Genomic DNA, 21,243 nt, shown 5'->3' with positions numbered 1-21,243 from the left:
TGATTTTCCAAAAAAATTGGCACCCTGGAAAATTGTTTTCAACAAGATATACCTCAACTTATCTACCATTGGTTTTCTAAATTGTAAAGTATGACATGGCACAGTATTCACCCAATATACAAGGTAACGGGGTGATTTTTACACAGGGTGATTTTTAATACTGTATAGTTTCATAATACAAAGGTATGCATGTTGATCTAAGACTGGTTTATTCTTTTTTTATGCTACTCGTTTTATTATGACACAAGTAGCTGTACATGATAGTTTTTGTCTTCTTAAAATCATGATTAGTTCAATACTTTGTAAGGCATATATATCGAATGGATTTTGAGATCCAAAGTTGTAGTTTGAGGTAAAGATGAAATTATTTTTAATGATAAAAGGGAACTGATGTATTGTTACCATTCCATTAGGTGCCTATGAATTACCGGGGCTGCAGAGGCCGGACGCCGTGCCGGAGATGGTCGCGAGGACGCTGGGCCCCAGGTGGTGCTCGACAGAGCTTAGTCTCCTCTTCGGGTTGCGGCGCGGCGAGCGGATGGAGGAGATCGGCCGCGGGCGAGACGAATCCAGGCGGCGGGCCGCCGACGGGAGCGGCCGGCGTGGGCGGGCGGGCGGGCGCGCGCGGGGCGGCGCGCAGGCACGGCGTTGCGGGCGGGGTGGCGTGCGGGGCGGTGACGGGGGCAGCCGGCGGGCCAAACTTTGCCGGTGGAGGCAGCTTCGGGGCCGCGGCCGGCGGGCGAGCGCGCCGGGCGCGAGCACGGCGGGCGGGCACGAGCGGGGCAGCACGGGAGAAGGCGCGGTGACGCGAGGATGACGGGCAGGGCGGGGGGGCGGCGCTGGCAGGGGCGGTGAGGGAGCGAGGGGGCGGTGCTGGCACTCTGGCAGGGGCGGTGAGCGTGCGTGCATGAGTGAGTCTCGGCCGTGGCAATTAAGTCCTGGGTCAGGCCTTTGCCGAGTGTCCGCGATCCGACACTCGGCAAAGCCGGGATTTTTTTTAAAAAAACATTAAAAATATTTGCCGAGAGTCAAACCGATAAGGCACTCGGCAAAGACTATACTTTGCCGAGTGCGAACCCGAGGACACTCGGCAAAGGTATTTTTAAAAAAAAACTTTTCTATTTCCTTTCCCTTTTCCTTAACCGTTTTTCCAAATTTGTTCCAATACACTTTGAAAATACCTTGTCAAATTCACTCAACAATGCAAATTTGATGCTTCAGCGAAAAATAGACCATGATTTCATGTAGTTATAGCTCAAATTCCATTTATATAATTGCAATTACAAATTAATAATTATCAAATGGATCCAAAAAATCACTAAAATTTAACATGACACGATCTTTGATGTCTATTGGCTATACAAAAAAATTCGGAGTCAAACCACAACTCGACCGTCACTTTCGCTCCAAATATTACCAGACCATTCTCAACAATCATGAAACTTCTTTGGAGATGTTTCGATTTGTAAGCAATGTACGTGACAACTTATGCAACACCTTCTCAATTTTTTACCACAGCCTCCACATATGATATCATGACATCTTATCAAATTTCATGATTTTCGGACTTCCTTTGCTTTTTATAGAATTTAAAAACCATTCAACCACACGCTCGGGGTCGTGTTTCCAAAATAAGATGTTCGAAAACCCTTATAATCTTATAGGTAAGGCCTCAAACTGGGTTGAATAACATGAATATCAATTTTATACTCATTTTTTCCAAATATTTGAATCACTTGCAGTTCAAATTTAACTTAATTCAAAAAATTGCTTGAAATGCAATTAATTAGTTAAATATAGCAAATAAATTCAAAAATACACCAAACTTAAGCATGGAGTACCAAATGTGGTATGTGGAGAGGTGAAAAATTTTGAAGTGCAGGAGTAAAAAAAAATATACTTTGCCGAGTGTCTGCTTTTGACACTCGGCAAAGAGCCTCTTTGCCGAGTGTTGCATTTGTACACTCGGCAAAGAGCTGACGGCGGTAGGCTGGATTAACGGCGGGCCAAAATTTGCCGAGTGTGAGATGTTGACACTCGGCAAAGAAGGTGTTTGCCGAGTGGTATGTCTGAGCACTCGGCAAAGAGGACGTCTTTGCCGAGTGCTGAAACTGAGCACTCGGCAAAGACTAGCTTTGCCGAGGGTCGTGTCGTTGTCGAGTGTTCGAGTTTGCCGAGATAAAAAAATTCGGCAAAGTTCTTGGCACTCGGTAAAGCTTGCGATTCCAATAGTGACACCCAGTTTTCTAGGAGCAAGTATTTCTGGGAGTGCAAATTCTTTGATTCGTTAGCCTACCAGAATAGAGTGGACTCTCAACTCTGCAGAGACAGATAGGCTTGCCGTAGTGGCTGGCTGCACTCGGCAGCCATAAATGGCTGTCCACGCTAGGTACGCAGCTGTTTTGGTACGCAGCTCAATGCTCAAACCTGGCATCTCCTGGCACAATGGGCTGGCATCGCCTCTGAAACCAAAACACATGTAGTACTAGTTCTCAACCTACCATTACCAACTGGGGACTAGCATCATGGATCAATCAAACCAATTAAAAGTGGCCATGGCCATCGTGCTCATGTTGTAGCACCAGAGCATAGTGCCTTGTTAGCCCACGAGATCATTGGCTCAGGTGAGTCGACCACTCATCAGTTTTGCCGACCACGGCCGAGCACGACAGACGTTGTCCGACCACATACTATGGCTAGAGTTAGAAGGAGAGAGGAAGAACAGAGCATACACATAGCCAGAGACACCAGCATTGGCCGGAGCCCTGTATAGGAGATGACAAATCTGAACTCTCTTTACTGAGTTGCAGTGGCAAACTATTTATACAACTCTATCCATCTAGACCTAGTACAGCTGCCATGCTGTAACAATGACTAGATAACACATCAGGACTGACTTCTGCGCATGTCCCTGCTGTGGCTACAATGCGGCAGATGAGCAGTTTGGCGTCTGTCTTCTGCAGCGGCTACAGTACCACAATAGGGAGCTTTTTCGGTGCCGCCTTTCCTTGCTGTGTGTTCATACAAGGAAGAAGTAGATTATCTAACATTTCTTCCCTTAATCCTACTGCTATCCCTTGTACCCCTCCATGCCGATCATCTCCTTCAACTCCGTGAGTCGAAGATGTCCGAGCGGCTTGGTGAGAATGTCCATGAGTAGCCGACCAGTTTCGACGAACTCGATGACGATCTGCCCTCCATCGACACAGTCCCTGAGGAAGTGAAACTTCACGTCGATGTGCTTGCTCTGGTCATGGAGAACCGGATTTTTGGCGAGGGCGATGGCGGGCTGGTTGTCCACCATCAGTGCTGGTGGGTGAGCTTCCACACCGGTCAGCTCGCCCAGCAGTCGGCGCAGCCACACAACTTGGCACGCTGCTGTGGCCGCCGCTACGTACACTGTCTCGCACGTAGACAGCGCCACCACCTTCTGTTTCAGTGACAGCCATGAAATTAGAGCCAACCCGAGGAAGACGAGCACGCCAGAGGTGCTCCGTCGTCTGTCGATGTCCCCCGCCATGTCTGCATTGCTGAACACAGTGAGCTGCAGCCTGCTTCCGCCTGTCTTGGGGAAGACGATCCTTTGATCCACTGTCCCGTTGACGTAGTGCAATAGCCGCTTCACCGCAGCCTAGTGATCCTCTCGAGGATCCTCCATGAAGCGACTGACGTAGCCCACGACGAACGCAATGTCCGGCCTCGTGTGGACTAGGTAGCACAGACCGTCGATGATGCTCTGGTAGAGTGTTGCATCCACCTTTGCCGCAGTGCTGGCCTTTGTCAGCTTCAGCCGCTCCTCCATCGGAGTCACGCATGGCTTGCACTCAGCCATGCCGCTCCGCTCCAACAGTTTCGAGGTATACGCGCTCTGATCGAGCGTGAGTTCCTCTTTCTCCTGTCTCACCTCGATGACGAGGTAGTAGGAGAGTGCGCCCAGATTGCTCATTCGAAAATGAGCCACCATCTCACGCTTGAAGCTGTCGATGTCCTCCGCACACGCGTCGGTGACAATCAAGTCGTCCGCATACACGCCGACGACGAGCTCCTCCTTCCCCATCCCGTGTGTAGAGCGTGTGCTCGGTTGCGCACCGCTAGAACCCAAGCTTGCCCAGCGTGGCGTCAAGCTTGGCGTTCCACGCTCGTGGGGCCTGACGCAGCCCGTAGAGCGCCTTGTGCAGTCGGAGCACCCTGTGCTCCGCTCCCTTGATGGTGAAACCCGGAGGTTGCCTGACGAAGACCGTCTTCGTAGCTCGCCGTTGAGGAAGGCCGATTTAACGTCCAGGTGATAGACACGCCAGTCCTTTGCTGCTGCCAAGTCTAGTAGCAAATGGACAGGCGCTACTAGCACAAAGACTTCCTCGAAGTCGATGCCTTCGCGCTGAACAAAACCTTGGGCGACGAGGTGCACCTTGTGTTTGACAATGGCGCCGAGCTCGTCTCGCTTGACCTTGTACACCCACTTCAGGCTAATCAGATGGCATCTTGGAGGTGGATCGGCGAGCTCCCAAGTCTCGTTTTCCTCGATCGTCTTCATCTCCTCTAGCATCGCCCGTCGCCACTCTCCATCATGCTCGGCCAGCGCGAACGTGGGTGGTTCCTCTGCACTGACGACTAGCAGCTCTGGGTCATTGAGCAGCCTACCCACTAGGCCTGAGGGCATGTGCCACCGATGATGTCGTCCAGCCTGTGGAACCACACCTCCTCACCTTCATGGAAGGCATCCACGGACTTAGTGATGTCACTTGGAGGTGAGGCGAACTCGATCGGCGTCGATGGAGTTCCCTGTTCCGCTGGAGTGCTCGGCACAGCACCTGGAGTGCTCGACACCCCAGATGCAGTGCTTGGCACTACTCCTGGACAGCTCGTCATAACTCATGCAGTGCTCGGCACCACTGTAGGAGTGCTGAGCCTCAGTCTTGGAGTGGTCGGCACTACTACAAGACCTCTTGGCTCTGCTACGGGAGTGCTCAGCACCCGTCCTAGAGTGGTCGCCACCACTACAGAACCTCCCTGCACCACTCCTGGTGTGCTCGGCATCCCTCTAGGACTACTCGGCACTCCTCCTGGAGTGCTCGGCACCCCTCCTGGAGTGCTCGGCACCTTTTCCCCAGTGTCTCCACCACTGTAGATGACCAAGTGCTCGATAACAAAGGTGCTGGTGAACCGCCAGCTTCCCCCATGCTCGGACTGTTCCAGTCCCAAGCCGCCTTCTCATCGAATATGATGTCGCGCGAGACAAGTACCTTATCTCCGCATGGGTCGTAGAGCCGGTACGCCTTGGTACCCTCCACATAGCCTAGGAACACCATCGGTGTGCTCCTGTCCTCTAGCTTGGTGAGGATAAGCTTTGTCTTCCTGACGTGGTCGATGCAGCCGAATGTCCGGAGGAAGGACACGCTCGGCTTGCGTCCATGCCAAGCCTCGAACGGCGTCTTGCCCTTCAGGGCCTTGGTGGGAGCGCGGTTGAGGATGAACACCGCTGTGGTCACCGCCTCACCCCAGAACCTTGTCGGCATGCCTTTGGCCTTTATCATGAATCAAGCCATGCCGACCATCGTCTAGTTCCGTCGCTCCACCATGCCATTCTATTGTGGTGAGTACGATGCAGTGTGGTGTCATACCACACCCTGATCCATGCAGTACGCATCGAACTCCACCGAAGTGAATTCACCGCCACGATCAGTCCTTAGCACGCCGAGCTTCTTGCTGCTCTCGGCCTCTACGCGCATCTTGAACTTCTTGATCGTCGCCGCCACTTCATCCTTGCTCGTCAGGAGTTGCAGCCACATGTAGCGACTGCAATCATCCATGAGGAGGAGGAAGTACAGTCGACCACCGTTTGTGGCTGGCATGATCGGCCCGCAGAGGTCGCCATGGACGAGCTCGAGAGCATCCTCTACGCAATACATGACCGCCTTTGGGAACGACAGCCTCCTCTGCTTCCCAGCCAGGCAGCTGTCACATAGCTCTCCTCCGTGCTCGATGTGGGGTAGCCCTCGGACCATCTTCTCCAGCCGACCAAGCACGTCGAAGCTGAGATGTCCGAACCGGGCATGCCACAACCACGGTTCCTTGGTGTGCCTTGCCGCTAGGCACACCGACTGCTCTACCTTCAGGTCGAGCAGGTACAACTGGTTCAGAGACCTCTTCATCTTGGCAAGAAGTCACTGTTCCCGGTCCCTAATCATGAGGACTCCGTCCTTGATCAGTATCTCGCTACCACGCTCATCCAGCTGACCAATGCTGATGCTGCTTGAACGCAGCTGCGGGATGTAATATACATCCGTTAACGCGCGGTGCTCCCTGTTCTGGCACCTAAAGATAATGGTGCCATGCCCTTGGATTGCCACCCTTAAACTGTCACCAAACTTCACCGTACCGATAACATCGTCGTCGAGCTCTGCGAAGGCTGCCTTGGAGCCCATCATGTGGTTGCTGGCACCAGAGTCTAGATACCACCGCTGCTCCTGCTTGCCGCCCACACGTCTGAGGTGGACTTGGGCGCGTGGTTCATCGAGGTTGACAGCCTTCAGGGCCTTCCTAGGTCCTTCCACCGTCGTTACCTCTCCCTTCTCCTCGGCCTCGACGTCGTGCAGTGCACAGAACATCGCCATTAGGATAGTGGCCTCATCATCATCATCAGCTTGCGCTAGATGAGCCTCAGTCTTCTTCTCCTGCTTGCGATTTGGGCACTCCTATGCCCAATGGCTCGTCTTCCCACAGCGCCAGCAGACGTTGGGGGTCGACCTGCTTCATCTTCTCTGAAGAAGCCTTGCCATGGCGCTTGCCATTGCCACCACGGCTGGAGGAGGCTACCCCGGAGTTCCTCCGAGTAGCCCACTCCTCCTCTATCAGCAGCAGCTTGCCGCTGTCCTTCGTTGCTGTTGCCTGCTCCAGGCGTTCGTCTTCCACCCGCAGATGACCTATCACATCCTCAATGGTGAGGGTGGATAAGTCCAACATCGTCTCTATGGAGAGAGCGATCTGGATGTACTTTGCTGACACGGAGTGGAGGTACTTGGAGACCGCCTCCTCTTTGTCGATGGTGACGCTGTGGCTCTTCAGCTTGCTGATGAGCGTCTACAGACGGAGGAAGAAATCCTCCACCATTTCACCATCCTTGAACTTGAGGTTGGTGGACACCTGCTTCAGAAGCTGGGCTGTCGCCTTCTTTGCACGGTCGGAACTGACGCGCATCGCCGCAATAGCCTCCCACGCCTCCTTAGCAGAGCTCTTCGTCCCCAATGGTTCCCTGTACTCCGCCGGTACAGCAACGAGGATAGCCTCCAACACTGACATGTTATCCTCTTCATTTTTGGTGCCCTTGTCAATAGCATTCTAGAGCCGTCGGGCTCTGAGCTTGGCCTTCATGGTCACCGACCACTCTTCATAGTTGGTGCGAGTCAGCGTCGGCCAACTGGTGTCGCTGACCTCCCACACCATGCAAACAATGACCTTCTATCATGGTTGGGCAGCCACAACAGTGCCACTGCTGTTGCCCATTTCTGAACTATCTGTCATCGCCAGCGGTTAGTCTAACGACGGCGCTTGTACGGCTCTGATACCACTTGTTAGCCCACGAGATCACCGACTCAGGTGAGTCGACCACTCATCAGTCTTGCCGACCACGGTCGAGCATGACAGACGCTGTCCGACCACCCACTATGGCTAGAGGTAGAAGGAGAGAGGGATAACAGAGCATACACACACAGCCAGAGACACCAGCGTTGGTCGAAACCCTATATAGGAGATAACAAATCTAAACTCTCTTTACTGAGTTATAGTGGCAAACCATTTATACAAATCTATCAATCTAGACCTAGTACAGCTGTCATGCTGTAACAGTGATTAGATAACACAACAGGCACTACTGGATTCAGGTTCTTTGCCGAGTGCCTGAGGCACTCGGCAAAGGCTATATTGCACTCGGCAAAGCCTTTGCCGAGTGCGGCACTCGGCATAGCACACACGGCAAAAAATTGATCGACAAAGCACTCTTTGCCGAGTGTATTTTATCGGGCACTCGGCAAAGGCTTTGCCGAGTGCCCCGGAAACACTCGGCAAAGAAAAGCGACCGTCACGGCGCCGGTCCCGTTGACGGTCACTTTGCCGAGTGTCAACCCTGCTGGCACTCGGCAAAGATTTTTTTAAATTTTTTTTAAAACTTTCTTTGCCGAGTGCCAACCCGTGAGGCACTCGGCAAAGAGCTTTTTTTTTTGAGAATTTTCTTTGCCGAGTGCCAACCCTCCATGCACTCGGCAAAGCTTTTTTATTTTTTAAAAAAAATTCTTTGCCGAGTGCCAACCCGGAAGGCACTCGGCAAAGAGCTTTTATTTTTTTTTTTGAAAATTTTCTTTGCCGAGTGCCAAACCTCCAGGCACTCGGCAAAGATTTTTTTTTTGAAAAATTCTTTGTCGAGCGTCAACCCGGAAGGCACTCGGCAAAGCGCTTTTATTTTTTTTTGGAAATTTTCTTTGCCGAGTGACACCACTCCAGGCACTCGGCAAAGGTTTTTTTTAAACTCTTTGCTGAGTGCCAACACGGCAGGCACTCGGCAAAGTTAAATTTTTTTTTAAATTTCTTTGCCGAGTGTTAGAGTCACAGCACTCGGCAAAGCTGGAAAATATGTTTTCTGGTCACCCATTTTGCCAGCTTTGCCGAGCGTTGTGACCATTGCGCTCTGCAAAGGGGTCCTTTGCCGAGTGCAACACTCGGCAAAGTGACCCAAAACGGAAAATATTTTTTTTTGCATTCCATCATGACAAATACATTCATACAAACATATATCACATATATATCTCATCCATCACATATATATCTCATCCATCACATATATATCTCATCCATCGCATATATATCTCATCCATCACATATATATCTCATCCATCCACACATCCATCCGCCCATATCACATCCATCACAATATATAATAATAAGTGCTCAAGTCCATCCAAATAAGTTTACAAGTCCATCAAAGTCCACAAGTGCATCACAAGTCCATCACCAAGTGAACAACAAATGTAAAAAATACAACATGCACTCATCTCGGCCACTGCGACTATGGTGAAGGCCTAGATGCATCATTCGTAGGTGCATGAGGTGGATTATTCGAACCACCGTCAGATGGAGACTGCACAAAGGAGAAAAGATTGCATGTGAGACAAGATTATTTTGATAGCTAATCTAGGACGATAGAGGCCATACAAGCAAAGCACAAGTGAAAGTAAAAAACTTTGATACTCACAGGAGTAGCTGCAGCTGCAGGACGCGGAGGCGGAGGTGGAACCAACAGCCCAGGTGGCAGAGACAAGCCCATACGTTGCCCAAGCCCTTGTAGGAAATCTGTAATGTCCATCAGCCTCTGCGCCTGGGCCTGCCGCTCGGCCCGCTCGGCCTCCAACTGGGCCCCCAGCTCCTGACGTTCCTTCATTTCTTGTTCCAGCCGGGCCTGCAATATTTCACTCCAATGTTTCAGTAATGCAAAGCTAATTAAGGTGTGTAAAGATCAATGTATGACGAGTAAAACAGGAATAACCTCGAGTGCGTCGACCCGGTGCTATGCAGCGGTCGGCCGTGTGCGAATGGCCGGGCTCTCGCTCGTGCTCCGTGCTCGGATCTAGGAGAGAGAGGGAGTAGAGGCCGTGTCGATGACGCCGTCGCCATGCCAGAACCATCCATGCTTCTTGCCTTGCCCCGCCCTCATGACGGCCTCTCCATCGAAGTCCTGGGTGCTCGGATCGTGGTCTGCCCCATGGAGCGACCTCGCCACCTCAGTGTACTCACTGATGTGGGAGTGGACGCTCGGGTTCGTGTATGCCTCGGGCGGGTCCTCCAGGTTGAAGGAGACGTCAGACGTCGCCTTACCCTTGTGGGCCATACACCATGCCTGGAAGTCCGAGCAAGCCTGGCCACTATGTGACGCCGACTGCGAGAAAGACAGCACGATGATTAGAAATCAGACAGAACTAAGTGTGACAATAGATAAATCAATTCGCGTACCCATGCTTGTTTGTATCCGGCGAGGTTGCGGCTGCCTTGATGGTGTGCTGGACCTTGCATTAGTAAACGACGGTCCCGGGCATCCCTGTGCATCTTGAGGTACTCCTCCGTGAACCACCTGTCCACCATCATCGCCTAGCACTCGAGATACGCTTGGCACCACCAGGGAATCACCTACACGTCATCAAGTATTGGACATATAAGAAGATCAAATTAAACCAACTTAATCTCAAATCGAATCAATGTTGATGTTCTTCATTTACCTCAAGGTACTGCTCCCGGGTCAGCTGCATCTCTCTTGCGTCTTTCTTGGTTTTCCTCTCTCCAAGCTTCGACCCGTAGTAGGTTACGATGGCCTAGATGCGCGCCTCATGATGCATGTCGGTGACGAGTTTTTTACAGGCTTTGGTAGTCGCCTGCTCCGCCCTGGCCTCAAATCCCTCCTCGCATCTGTAATAAGTCTGCATACAAAAGCGATGTATCGATTCATTATTTCAAGAAAAGTCTAATGAATGCGACGTATTGAGCAATGTTGTGCAAGGGAGACTTACCCAAAACTCTGCCTTCACCCGCGCCGCCTTGTTGGGGTACTCTGCATCGGAGGCGACGACGTAGTGGTCAAACGAGTAGGCCGGCTCCGTCTTCGATGCGTACGTGACAATGCCGGGGAAGTGCTGCCTGCACAGAAGACCCAGGATGCCATTGACTAGCCGTGCGCTACCACCCGACACAACCACCCAGTTCCTGCACAAGTAATTAAGAAAAATTATTAGTTTTTTTCATCATTTCATATGAAGTAGTGGTGATAACATATACAGTTACTTACTTTTGTCCTTCGGGGCGAATCACTGGGCGTTGGTGAGGAAGCGGAACCTGTGGGAGGCTCGTGGGACCTTGCAAGTAGACACTCAAAGAGGAGTTGGAGGAAGCGGAACCCGTGCCTGCCGCCTCCCCCCTCCTCCTCCTCCTCCACCACCTCCTCCTCCTCCTCCTCCTCCTCCTTCTGCCGAACCAACTCCTCGTCTGACACATCCATGGGCGCCACCTCCTCCTATGGCTGGCGGTCCTCCTCACGTGGCGTGGGAGGAGACGGCCCCCTCCTACGGCTAGCGGTCCTCCTCCTCCTGTTTGATCCCTCTGCTGCCCCCTCCGCCCCCTCCTACGACCGGCGTGGTCTTTGGTAAATCGAGTTCACAGACCTATGACGGTCGCCCGCCATCTTTGCTCAATCACCTGCAATAAAAAAGAAAAACAAGACGTAATTAGAAATAGGTGCAAAAATAAACAAAACATAATTACAAAAAATATAGTATTACATGTATTAGAAATATATGCAAAAATGAACAAAACATAATTACAAAAAACATAGTATTACATGTATTAGAAATAATCTTCATGATTGAAATTAGCTGGATCATAGGTCTCGTCATCACTATCAACATTGTCCAACTCATCAATACTATCCGAAGGAGGAATGTTGTCTTCATTGTCATTGCCGAAATGTAATCGCTCAAGCATTTGTATGTCCTTCAGATTTCGCACCTCGTCTCCAGCGTCTTCGTCATCATCCCTTTCATTATCTACTTCCATTCCTATCTCTTCGGTTAAGTCTATGTCAAACCTCCCTTGTAGCCCCTCTTCTTGATAGAACTCTCCATCATATGTGTTTGGGTTGAAGTTATAATCTTCATCGTTTGGGATAGGTAGTTTACCGTGTGGCGATACCTTGTGCACAATAGACCAACCCTTAAGATGCTCGGCGTCTTTGCACGCGTATGACGTATAATAAACCTAGACGGCCTATTGAGCCACAATGTAGACATCTTTTCCTGGATAGACGGAATCCTATCGAATCTCGACTAGCCCAAGCTTAGGGGTTCATCTTGTTACACCAGGATGAAACCAGTGGCATTTGAATATGACAGGAGTAAGAGGTTTGGAACCATAAAATGATAGTTCATAGATTTCTTCAATTCTTCCATAATAGTCGAGTCCATCAGTGCCGGGCGTAACAACTCCGCTGTTTGTGGTTTGTCGATTGGGCCGACTCTGCTCGTAGCTTGCTGTGTGAAAACGATATCCATTCACGTCATAACCGGTAAATGACTTGACCCTAATGGCACAACCATTTGCAACCTGTCTTAACTCATCACTTATAGGCACATCAGTTTGGGCTTTCTGTTTGAACCAACAAATGAAATTGGGGCTCCCTGGTCCCACACCCCGTGAAAGAAGGGTATCATTTTCTTGCGGGGTAGGTTGCCTTGATCCATGCTAGGATTGATGAAGAAATTCCCTGTACCAACGAGAAACAAGGGGGTTGGACGACGAAACAAAGACATACAGCGAAATGAAACAAGTTCGTTTAGAACTTACCGAATGAATGGTTGCACCTCGACAAGGTTGGTCAACACATGTAGCATGATACTACGCCACTCTTCATTTTTCAATTGCTTAGTGGTCGATGCACTTGCGCTTCCAAGTTGCCCTTGGAAAAGGCTGAGGTTCGATTCATTTTCGCCAGCATTGTAACAAGGGGGTGGATTATGAACGTTAGGAAGTTTCTCAGTGTAGTATTTCTCTATGAAGTTCGAAACCTCCTCTAGAATGTATGCCTCTGCAATGGAAGCCTCAATTCTGGCTTTATTTCTACATTTTTTGCGAAGAGTCTTCAGACATCTCTCGATTGGATAGCACCAACGGTTCTGCATAGGCCCCCCCATCCGTGCCTCATACGGGAGATGCACAATCAAATGCTACATCGACAAGAAGCAGGCGGGTGGAAAGATCTTCTCTAACTTACAGAGCAACACGGGTGCCGCTTTTTCCAAGTCATTAATGACGGTCCGAGAGAGCTCCTTGGCACAAAGCTGGCGGAATAAGTAGCTCAACTCTGCCAGCACTTGCCAGACATGCTCCAGGACATAGCCTCGAACCATCGCCGGAAGAAGCCACTCAATCCATATGTGGTAGTCATGACTCTTCATCCCGTTGACTCGTAGAGTGCCTAAGTTAACTCCCCTCTTTAGATTCGCTGCATACCCATCAGGGAACATTAGCTTCTTGATCCATTCAAGTACTTCCCTCCTTTGGTCCTTTTTCAAGACGAAATCAGCCTTAGGCCTTCTCTAGGTCTTGCCACGACTAGGAGGTTGCATCTCTTGATTTGGTCTATCGCACAATGTTGCCAGGTCTACTCTAGCCTTTGGGTTGTCCTTAGACTTTTCAGTGTCCATGAGTGTTGCCCAAAGTGCCTCGGTGACATTCTTTTCAGTGTGCATTACATCAATGTTATGTGGTAGAAGAAGGTCATCAAAATAGGGGAGCCTCGTCATGCCCGAGATATGAGTCCACATATGCTGCTCACCATATCCCACAAAACCACCTTCTTCATTGGGCATGAGAGCACCTATCTGAGCATAAACCTTGGCACCATTCATCATCCACAGTGTAGGGTTTGTCACTTTGATGCCTTTCGTAAAGTTCTTGATGTCTTGTCTGAATGGATGGTCAAGAGGTAGGAATTGATGATGTCTATCAAACGACGAATACTTTCCACCCTTCTGCAACCAAATAAACCTCACACCTTCCTTGCATATTGGGCATGGGAACTTCCCGTGAACACACCAGGCGCAGAATATCCCATACGCCAGGAAGTCATGCAGGGAGTAGTGGTACCAAACGTGCATTTTGAAGGTTGTCTTTGTAGCTCGATCGTATGTCCATACCCCTTCGTCCCAAGCACGGACCAATTCATCAAACACGGGCTCCATGAACACACCCATATTACTCCCTGGGTGTCCAGGAATTATCAACGATAAGAACATGTTATGTCGTTGAAAGGAGACACTGGGGGGGGAGATTAAGGGGGATAACAAAGACGGGCCAACATGTGTATGGGGCAGCCATCATTCCATAAGGATTGAACCTGTCGGTGTTTCGTACAAGCACCGGCAAGTAAATTTATAGTAATGCGCGTTAGGCTCGGATGGTGCGCTAAAGGACACAGGATTTATACTGGTTCGGGCGGAACATCCCTATGTCCAGTTTGTTGCTGCTTGTGTTATTAGCACCGTGAACGGTCTGTAGTAAGGGATACAAACTGCCGAGAGAGGGACTGGTCCCAAGTCTTTGATGGAAGGATTGAAAGGTGGTCAAGAGCTTCGTAGCTGCTTGAATGTGTGTATGAGTGCGTTCTATTGTTCGGTCCTATTTTTTCCGTCCCCCTTGATGGAGGAAGCGCATCCCCTTTTATAGATGAAGGGGCCGGCTTTACAAGGGTGAGGACTCCAGGATGCGTATTCTACTTAGTCTTGTGGCTCACGTCTACCTGATCAGGTCCTCCATTCTGATGCGTGCGAAGGAAGATAAGTGCTTACAATATTGTTGATGCCTCTGTAGGATGTCAGGTTAGTCACAGAGCGCTGCCCCACGCAGGGTATGGGCTGTAGTACAGTGGTTTTGACTTATGAGCCTCTCCCAGCCTTGCTCCGTGCGCCTTCTGGTTCCCACGATTCCTTGTTGGGAGAATTCGGGGTCGGGGTCCGGTGTAGCGCCGTGGCCAAGGCCTTTCGACTGGGAGGACCTGAGGGGTCGGGAAGCGGGCGCCGCCCCCTCGGGTCCACAGCGTGGTGACGGAATATCCGTCGTCCATGGAGATAGCAAATCCTTTCCTGGAGCGTAGCGGTTGTCGTATATCTTTGTTGGGTTCCGTGTCCTAGAGCTGAAGGCGGCGTCTACAACTCTACAGGGTGAGGTGCATGCACCTGTTATACCTTTTGGGCTCTGCGGCGCCCAGAAGGGTCTAAAGCATCAGTCCTGTCATTCCCTAGTAGTCCTTTTCCTGCCAGGGCGCAGGGTATGGTCGTTGGAGCCATGGTTGACCCGAACGTCTTGTCTCGTCCTGTACCCATCATTATGAGGGATAGATATCGATTAGGGCGAGGCTCGTTCTGGGCCATCGGGTGAGACAGAAACCATTCCCTATCTCTTGGGTGAGACTAACCCCGTCCCTCCAGGATCGGGCGAGGCGGAATCCATCCCTTAGCCTTCGGGCGAGACCGAGCCCGCCCTATAGGCGTCGGGCGAGACGGAGATTAGCCTTGAGCCTTTGGGCGAGGCAGGGTTATCCCACAAAGGCGTCGGGTGAGGCTGACCCCGCCCCTCTGGGATCGGGCGAGACGGAATCCATCCCTTAGCCCTTGGGCGAGACCGAGCCCGCCCTCAAGGTGTCGGGCGAGACGGAGTTTATCCCTTGGCCCTCAGGCGAGACCGAACCCGCCCTCAAGGCATCGGGCGAGACGGAGTTTAATCCCCCGGCCCTCGGGCGAGACTGAGCCCACCCCAAAGGTGTCGGGCGAGGCGGAACCGAACTCCTATCACTCGAACAAGGGTTGACATGACGCCCTTATGCGTCTAGAAGTTTTTCACGTTTGGTGGTTATTGGTTCCACCTTCTGGGGTACCCTGGTATTAGGTCCCCAACAGTAGCCCCCGAGACTCTAGGTGATTCATGTAGAACCGCCTAGAGGGTGTTTTTGATTTCGTCGAAGCTAATTTGCCGGAGGGTGCGCGTGAGCGCACCCGATGGGTGTAGCCCCCGAGCCTCCGGGTGACTCAAGTAGAGTCGCCCGGGGGGTTGTATCGGCCCCTTCGTGGGTAAGGCTGAAGGACTTAGTTTTTTATCAACTGGATGTTTTTCCGAGTGGGTCGTGGCATCCCGTTCGCTGGGAACTGATTCGGGGCTGTCCTAACTGGTGCTTCTGCCCTTGATTGCGGATCGTTCGTGGATTCCTTCTTAGTTGGGCCGGCCGGCGAGTTTCTGGGCCCTAGGTGGGCCAAAGAGAAAAGAACAGGCCTTTGCGGCTTGCGTTTCCCTGGTGGGTAGAGAGTCCGGATTCGCTTGGGGAAGGCGAACCGTCCACTGAGATTTTTGGGGTGAGAAGATAGGGACTGCGGGCGCGTGTCCCGCGACGTGATGCGGTGGCGCGCATGGCAGGCCCGGAGATCGAGGCGGACGGTTGCCCTTCTCACATCCGTCGCCCCTTATAAAACCGCGGGGTTCGCCCCCAGGGTTTCGTATTTTGCTCCCCTTCCTTTGCGTTCTGAAACATCCGCCGCCAATCTTTCCAGCCTCTCGCGCCCATATCACCACCGTCGACCGGCCTGTGTTCGTGTTCCAGCCGCCATCAAGATCGCGCCTGCCCTTCCCCCCTACTGCTTTAATGGAGTTGTGGGGTAGATAAAGCATCACCTCCCGGCGTCTAGAGGGCCTCGTCCGCCATGGCCTTCTCCGCCCACTGTCCGCCGTCCAGGAGTGGTTGCTTCCTGGCGACAAGGGTGAGCCGGTGCCGCCTGAAGGGTATGTCGTCTCTTTTGCCATCTTTCACGAGCGGGGATTCAGGGTACCCATGCATAGATTCCTCCGGGGGCTATTAGATTACTATGAGGTAGAGCTGCAGCATCTAACTCCCAACGGGATTCAGCATATGGCAGCGTTTGTTGCCCTGTGCGAGGGCTTCCTGGGGATCGATCCCCATTTTGATCTGTGGCGGTATTTCTTTAGTATTAGTCTGTCGAGGAGGAAGATTGGGGGGAAAGAAATGAACGCGCCGATGGGATGTGCCAGTATTCATCTGCGCCATACCCGGTCGAAGGGTTACCTATACATGCGTCTGGCAACATCCAACAAGGGATGGCACTCGCAATGGTTTTATGTTAAGGATGATGCGAGTGCCACCCTACCGAAGTATACCGGGCATATTATTGTGGATGCTCCGGAGTCGTGGGGCTGGGGCGTCCAGTCCAGAGACAAGAAACACATCACCAACCTTCTTTCCGCCCTCCAAGCCCTAAAGGGCCGGGGTGTAAAGGGGACAGGGATCATCGGTGCCTACCATGCTAGGAGGGTGGCACCCCTGATGGCGCGTGTGCTTCCCTTGCATCGGATGATGCCCGGGATATCATATGAGGGGACGGTGCTTGTTGATGAGGCGCTCCCTTACTCGGAAGTGGCGCAGCGCATCAAGGAGGCGACGGAGCCGACGAAGGATTCTGCCGGCAGTGTCCTCGACATCGTGTATCCGGTGCCTGGGCATCCTCCAATGCGGCCGGAGCCTAGGTTCTTCGAATTCGTAAGCCCTCTTCTCCCGCACTCTTTTCCTTCTCCTGAATCTCCCTTTTTTAATACTTGCTTTTGTAATGTTGGGGCTAGCCGAGGGGGCTAGTCTTCAAGGATAGTCCGGCCCCGCTGCCGAAGGACAAGGTTGTGGTGGCGGTGAATCGACTCGTGGCCAAGCGGGACAAGAAAGCAAAGGAGGAGATGAAAAAGGCGAAACGACTGAAGCAGGAGGCAAGGGATCGGGGAGAGGACGTGAGTAGTGAGGATGACGACGATGATGATGATGATGATGATGACAACGAGGTAGCCATCGACGTGGATTGGGGTGTCCTGGAGGATGAGGAAACGCTGACAAGTGGCCACCCACCCGTGCAGGGGCCCTTCCCTTTTCACGCAGAGGGAAGTGAATCGATGAGGTCAGTGGAGGCTGGCGAGTCCGCCGCTTCGCACGGCGTGCCGGCCGAGGATCGGTGGACGGGGGATGCCGGGCTTGCTGCCGCTGACCCCGAGGCGACCGTGGAGGGGGTGGCACCGGAGCCGCGCCCGGCTCTGATGCCGCACCCTGTGAGGTGATGGAGGGGAGCAGCTTCGGTGCTGTGCCCCGTGAGACGATGGAGGGGAGCAGCTCTGGTGCTGCACCCCGTGAGACGATGGAGGGGGACGGCTCCGGTGCCACGCCCAATGAGACGATGGAGGGGAGCGACTCCGGCGCTACGCCCGACGAGATGAACCCCCCTGCCCCGGAGCAGGGGGCAGGCATGAAACAGTCCCATCCAGACGAGTCAGGGCAGGGATCTAGGGATCCGTCCCCAAAATGCTTCCGCCGGCCGAGGACATCAACGTAAGCTCTTGACTCCTCTGTTTTCATCCTTTTTCCATTTTTATTTTGACTTAACGGTTATTACCTTTGTGTAGGTTCTTGCGGACAGGTCACCCCCTGGGGCTGGCGCCCAAGAAGAGTCTCGCCCTTCAAGTGGGACAGACGGCGTCGCCTGGAGTCACCCCTGTTTTGGGCAGGAGTGGTGCCGATGTCGGGGCCATGTTGGCCGAACCGACAGCGTCCATGGTGGCTCCCACGCCCGCAGAGGTTACTGAGCAAGCGGTTTCTTCCATGGCGGGCGTGGAACAGCTGGCCGAGGACCGCATACCGCTGGTGAAGGTGATCATGACTACGCCAAGCCAGGATCAGCTGGGCGCGGTCACAGTGGCACCCGAGGGCGTGGTGCAATCCGCGCCGCCAGGCGCCTAGACGGAGGAGGGTCCAGCCGGAGGGTCCTCGAGTGCGGTAGTGGTGCCGCACAGGGTTAGGAGGGAGCCGCAACCGGCCCCTTTGTCAGGAGGAAGCCGCTCCCCTGTGCGGGGGGAGCCGCCGCTCCAGTGGATGGCCGCTCAGGACCCATCGTTGGCTCTTTTCTCGCTCGATGATCATTCCGAGAGCATGGAGCGGGAGGGTCTTGACATCAGGATCTCGACCATGCTGAACGCCCTGAACCAGGCCAGAGGAGCCCTTCGTGAGATCGTTATCCCTACCACTCAGTTACTTTCTGGGCTTTCTTCTTTCTTCGTATGTTTTTGTGTTTTCGCATTTCTAATATCAGTCTTCTTCCTCCTCAGGTTCTTGTTGCTCGTAGCCAGAAAAAATCCCAATTCCTCTGTGAGCAGAAGGCGGAGCGGGATCGCCTCTCCGAGGAGGCCCGGCTGCGAGCAGACATGGCCGCCCAGCTTGCTACCGTCCAGGAGCAGGAGGCCCAGGCGCGTCAGGATGCGGAGGAGGCGCATGGGATGTTCGAGGACCTATCGGCGAGGTCTAAGCTGGATGGAGAAGAGATTACCAGACTCCAAAAAGAGCGAGACGAGCTGCTACAGAGGAATGTCGCGGCCAATGAGAAGGCCGGTGAAGTCCTGAAGGAACTGGAGATGGAGCGTGACCTCCGGTGAAAGGCCGAGAGTAGGGCCGCGGCCCTCCAGCAGAAGGTGGACGAGGACATTGAGGTGGTCCGCTCTCTCCGGGCGGAGCTTGGTGACGCGGTGAAAGGAAGGTTGAGTGCTGAGAACGTCTCCACCAAGCTGGAGAAAGAGGCTGCCTATACGCGAAGGGCCCTTCAGGCTGAGAGCGATGAGCACGATCTTCTACAAGCTACGGTCAGGGTGGTCCTTAACGCCCTGAATGTGACGGAGCCGGTGGAGACCAGCCCGCTCGTGGCTCGTGTCAGAGGCATCACGGCTCGGGTGGGCCAACTTGAGGAGAGGGCCTTTCAAGCCAGGATTACCCAGGCCTTCACCGTCGCCCACGCCCATTACGAGAAGGAGATAAACCTGAAGGTGATGAGCGAAGGCTTTCCGTCCACCTACGAGGATGAAGAGCTGGAGGAAATGGAGAAGATGGTCGCTCCCCTTGCGAAGAACCTGGCAGACAGTCTGAAAGAAATGGTTCTCCCTCCGCGGGAGTAATTAATCGAACAATTTCAAGAACAACTTATATGTAATATGTGGACAAGTGTTGGTACTTTTCGAGTCTGGACGCCTCTCGTGCTTTTGCGTCTTAATTTCATTTTGTTTGATTTTTTGCGATTTGATTTTTTACGATCTTACCAATATGTTCCCCTGAATTATGCCGCTGATTATAATGCGAGGAGATTGAGGAGGTAGCCGTACCTTAATAGCCCCCGAGTAAGGTCCGACCCCCGCACTTGCTGGGGTCGGGTGTTACTGGAGACCGGAATCGTGGTTTTGGTGACGATGGATGTCATCGTAATAATCCCCGCCCTGTCTTCCAACAGAAATACCAAGTGGGGACTCTATGGGCTCGGCAAGGTGGGGCCTTCGAACCTGTGTCCCTGCATTGTTTGGCCCAAGCCCCCGAGCCTTGTTAGGTTCTGATAGGGGTCGGCTGTTATTTGTGTGTTACCCCGTCCTCGGTTTTCGCAATCGGAGGGGCTGAGTGAATGACACTTGCCTCGACGGCTTGAGTACCGCGCTCAACGAGCTCGCTAACAGGTACGTTCGTGCGGAATCCGGGTCCATCATTTGCTGATGGGGTTGGTAGAGCCCTCTGGTGGCACTCCACAACTTCTTAACCCGCCTCCCGGCAGATGCCTGAGTCGTTCGATAAGCTCAGGGGGCCCGATGGCCTCTCCTCGATGGAGATTCTGTGGGTTTGGCTCGAGGTTAGAATCGAACGAGAGAAGGTCGAGACGTCTCGGTTTGCTTCTGAGCGGGGTCGGGCAGGGCCACTGGGGCTCGTCTCGGTTATCTCTCCCTGGCTCTGTTCGGCGTGAGGTGGCCTCGAGCCCTTCGCGGGCTGACCTTCGAACCTCAGCCTGTGGTTGCCTATATTGAATGAGGCGACAGCCGTTTCGTGGTGCAACATGAATCGTTGGGATGCAATGTTCTGCATATGTAATGTTTTGAATGCAAGATTTAATTGAAAATAAAGGCGGGGTCGGTAACGTTACCTTGGTGGTATGAGTGGCGGAAAAGCTCCTACCAGATGGGTTCGGGCCCTGACGTTTGTGACGAGGTTGGAAAAACCTGCGTAAGAATTGCTATTCTTTGTTTTCGTGTCTCGGTGACGATCCGAGCTGTTCGATTAACTTGGGCAGCCTGACAGCTTCTCCTTTGGGGGAGATTCTGTAGGCGGACCCCTCCGATCCCTTCTTTGAGAAGGCAGACATTGAAACTAGAGATGCGAGGGGCGTTGAGTAGGATTTTTCTGGTGAACAGAAACACCGTAGCTATCGGGGCGTAGGGTTTGCTAGTTCATCCAGTTTTACTCAAAGCTTTGTGCCTGTATGTCGCGCCCTTAGTTTCAAGCGTACGGAGGGGTCGAGTGAAGAGGATGTCTAGACTGGTAGTCATCCTCGGCAGCCCCCGAGTGATGTTCGCGTCCCTGCTATTTGACGGGGTCGGAATCTTGCGAATGAATTTTAACGCATAACGTGAGAAAGCTGAGAGGCTTATCTTTCTTTGGTCGTTCGTTCATCGTGTCTTCTAGGCCGAACGGCCGACCCAGGAGATCTGAAAGGTCCCGTCATCGGGTCATCTGTGGTCCTGCATGGGGAGGCGAAAAGTTGTCTGCCTATGTGGGTGCCTTAATCGCCGCGTCCAGAGCGGGTCAGTGGCAGG

General features: G+C 52.7%; 2 protein-coding genes across 2 annotated transcripts; both read right to left on the bottom strand.

Annotated features, from left to right (window-relative positions):
- Positions 1-417: 417 nt before the first annotated feature.
- On the bottom strand, positions 418-909 carry LOC136479300 (proline-rich receptor-like protein kinase PERK2). The gene has a single exon (XM_066477214.1). The coding sequence runs from the start codon at positions 907-909 to the stop codon at positions 418-420; it is 492 nt and encodes a 163-aa protein (XP_066333311.1).
- A 2,161-nt stretch (positions 910-3,070) lies between these two features.
- LOC136479298 (uncharacterized mitochondrial protein AtMg00810-like) lies at positions 3,071-4,057 on the bottom strand. Its single transcript, XM_066477213.1, has 3 exons — positions 3,724-4,057; positions 3,399-3,591; positions 3,071-3,212 (listed from the first exon to the last, which is right to left on the bottom strand). The coding sequence occupies exons 1-3, from the start codon at positions 4,055-4,057 to the stop codon at positions 3,071-3,073; spliced, it is 669 nt and encodes a 222-aa protein (XP_066333310.1).
- Between the last annotated feature and the right edge of the window lie 17,186 nt (positions 4,058-21,243).

The sequence above is a fragment of the Miscanthus floridulus genome, chromosome 9, assembly GCF_019320115.1.
Source record: "Miscanthus floridulus cultivar M001 chromosome 9, ASM1932011v1, whole genome shotgun sequence".
NCBI lineage: Eukaryota > Viridiplantae > Streptophyta > Magnoliopsida > Poales > Poaceae > Miscanthus > Miscanthus floridulus.
This window is presented reverse-complemented; position numbering and strand designations above follow the sequence as displayed.

Excerpts from the sequence above, each read along its gene's own strand:
- LOC136479300 (XM_066477214.1), bottom strand. The coding sequence starts at position 909 with ATGCACGCACGCTCACCGCCCCTGCCAGAGTGCCAGCACCGCCCCCTC.
- LOC136479298 (XM_066477213.1), bottom strand. The coding sequence starts at position 4,057 with ATGGGGAAGGAGGAGCTCGTCGTCGGCGTGTATGCGGACGACTTGATT. Across the intron at positions 3,592-3,723 it reads CTACCAGAGCATCATCGACG|TGGATCAAAGGATCGTCTTC; the intron begins GTCTGTGCTACC and ends TCAACGGGACAG. Across the intron at positions 3,213-3,398 it reads CTGTCTACGTGCGAGACAGT|GGACTGTGTCGATGGAGGGC; the intron begins GTACGTAGCGGC and ends TCACTTCCTCAG.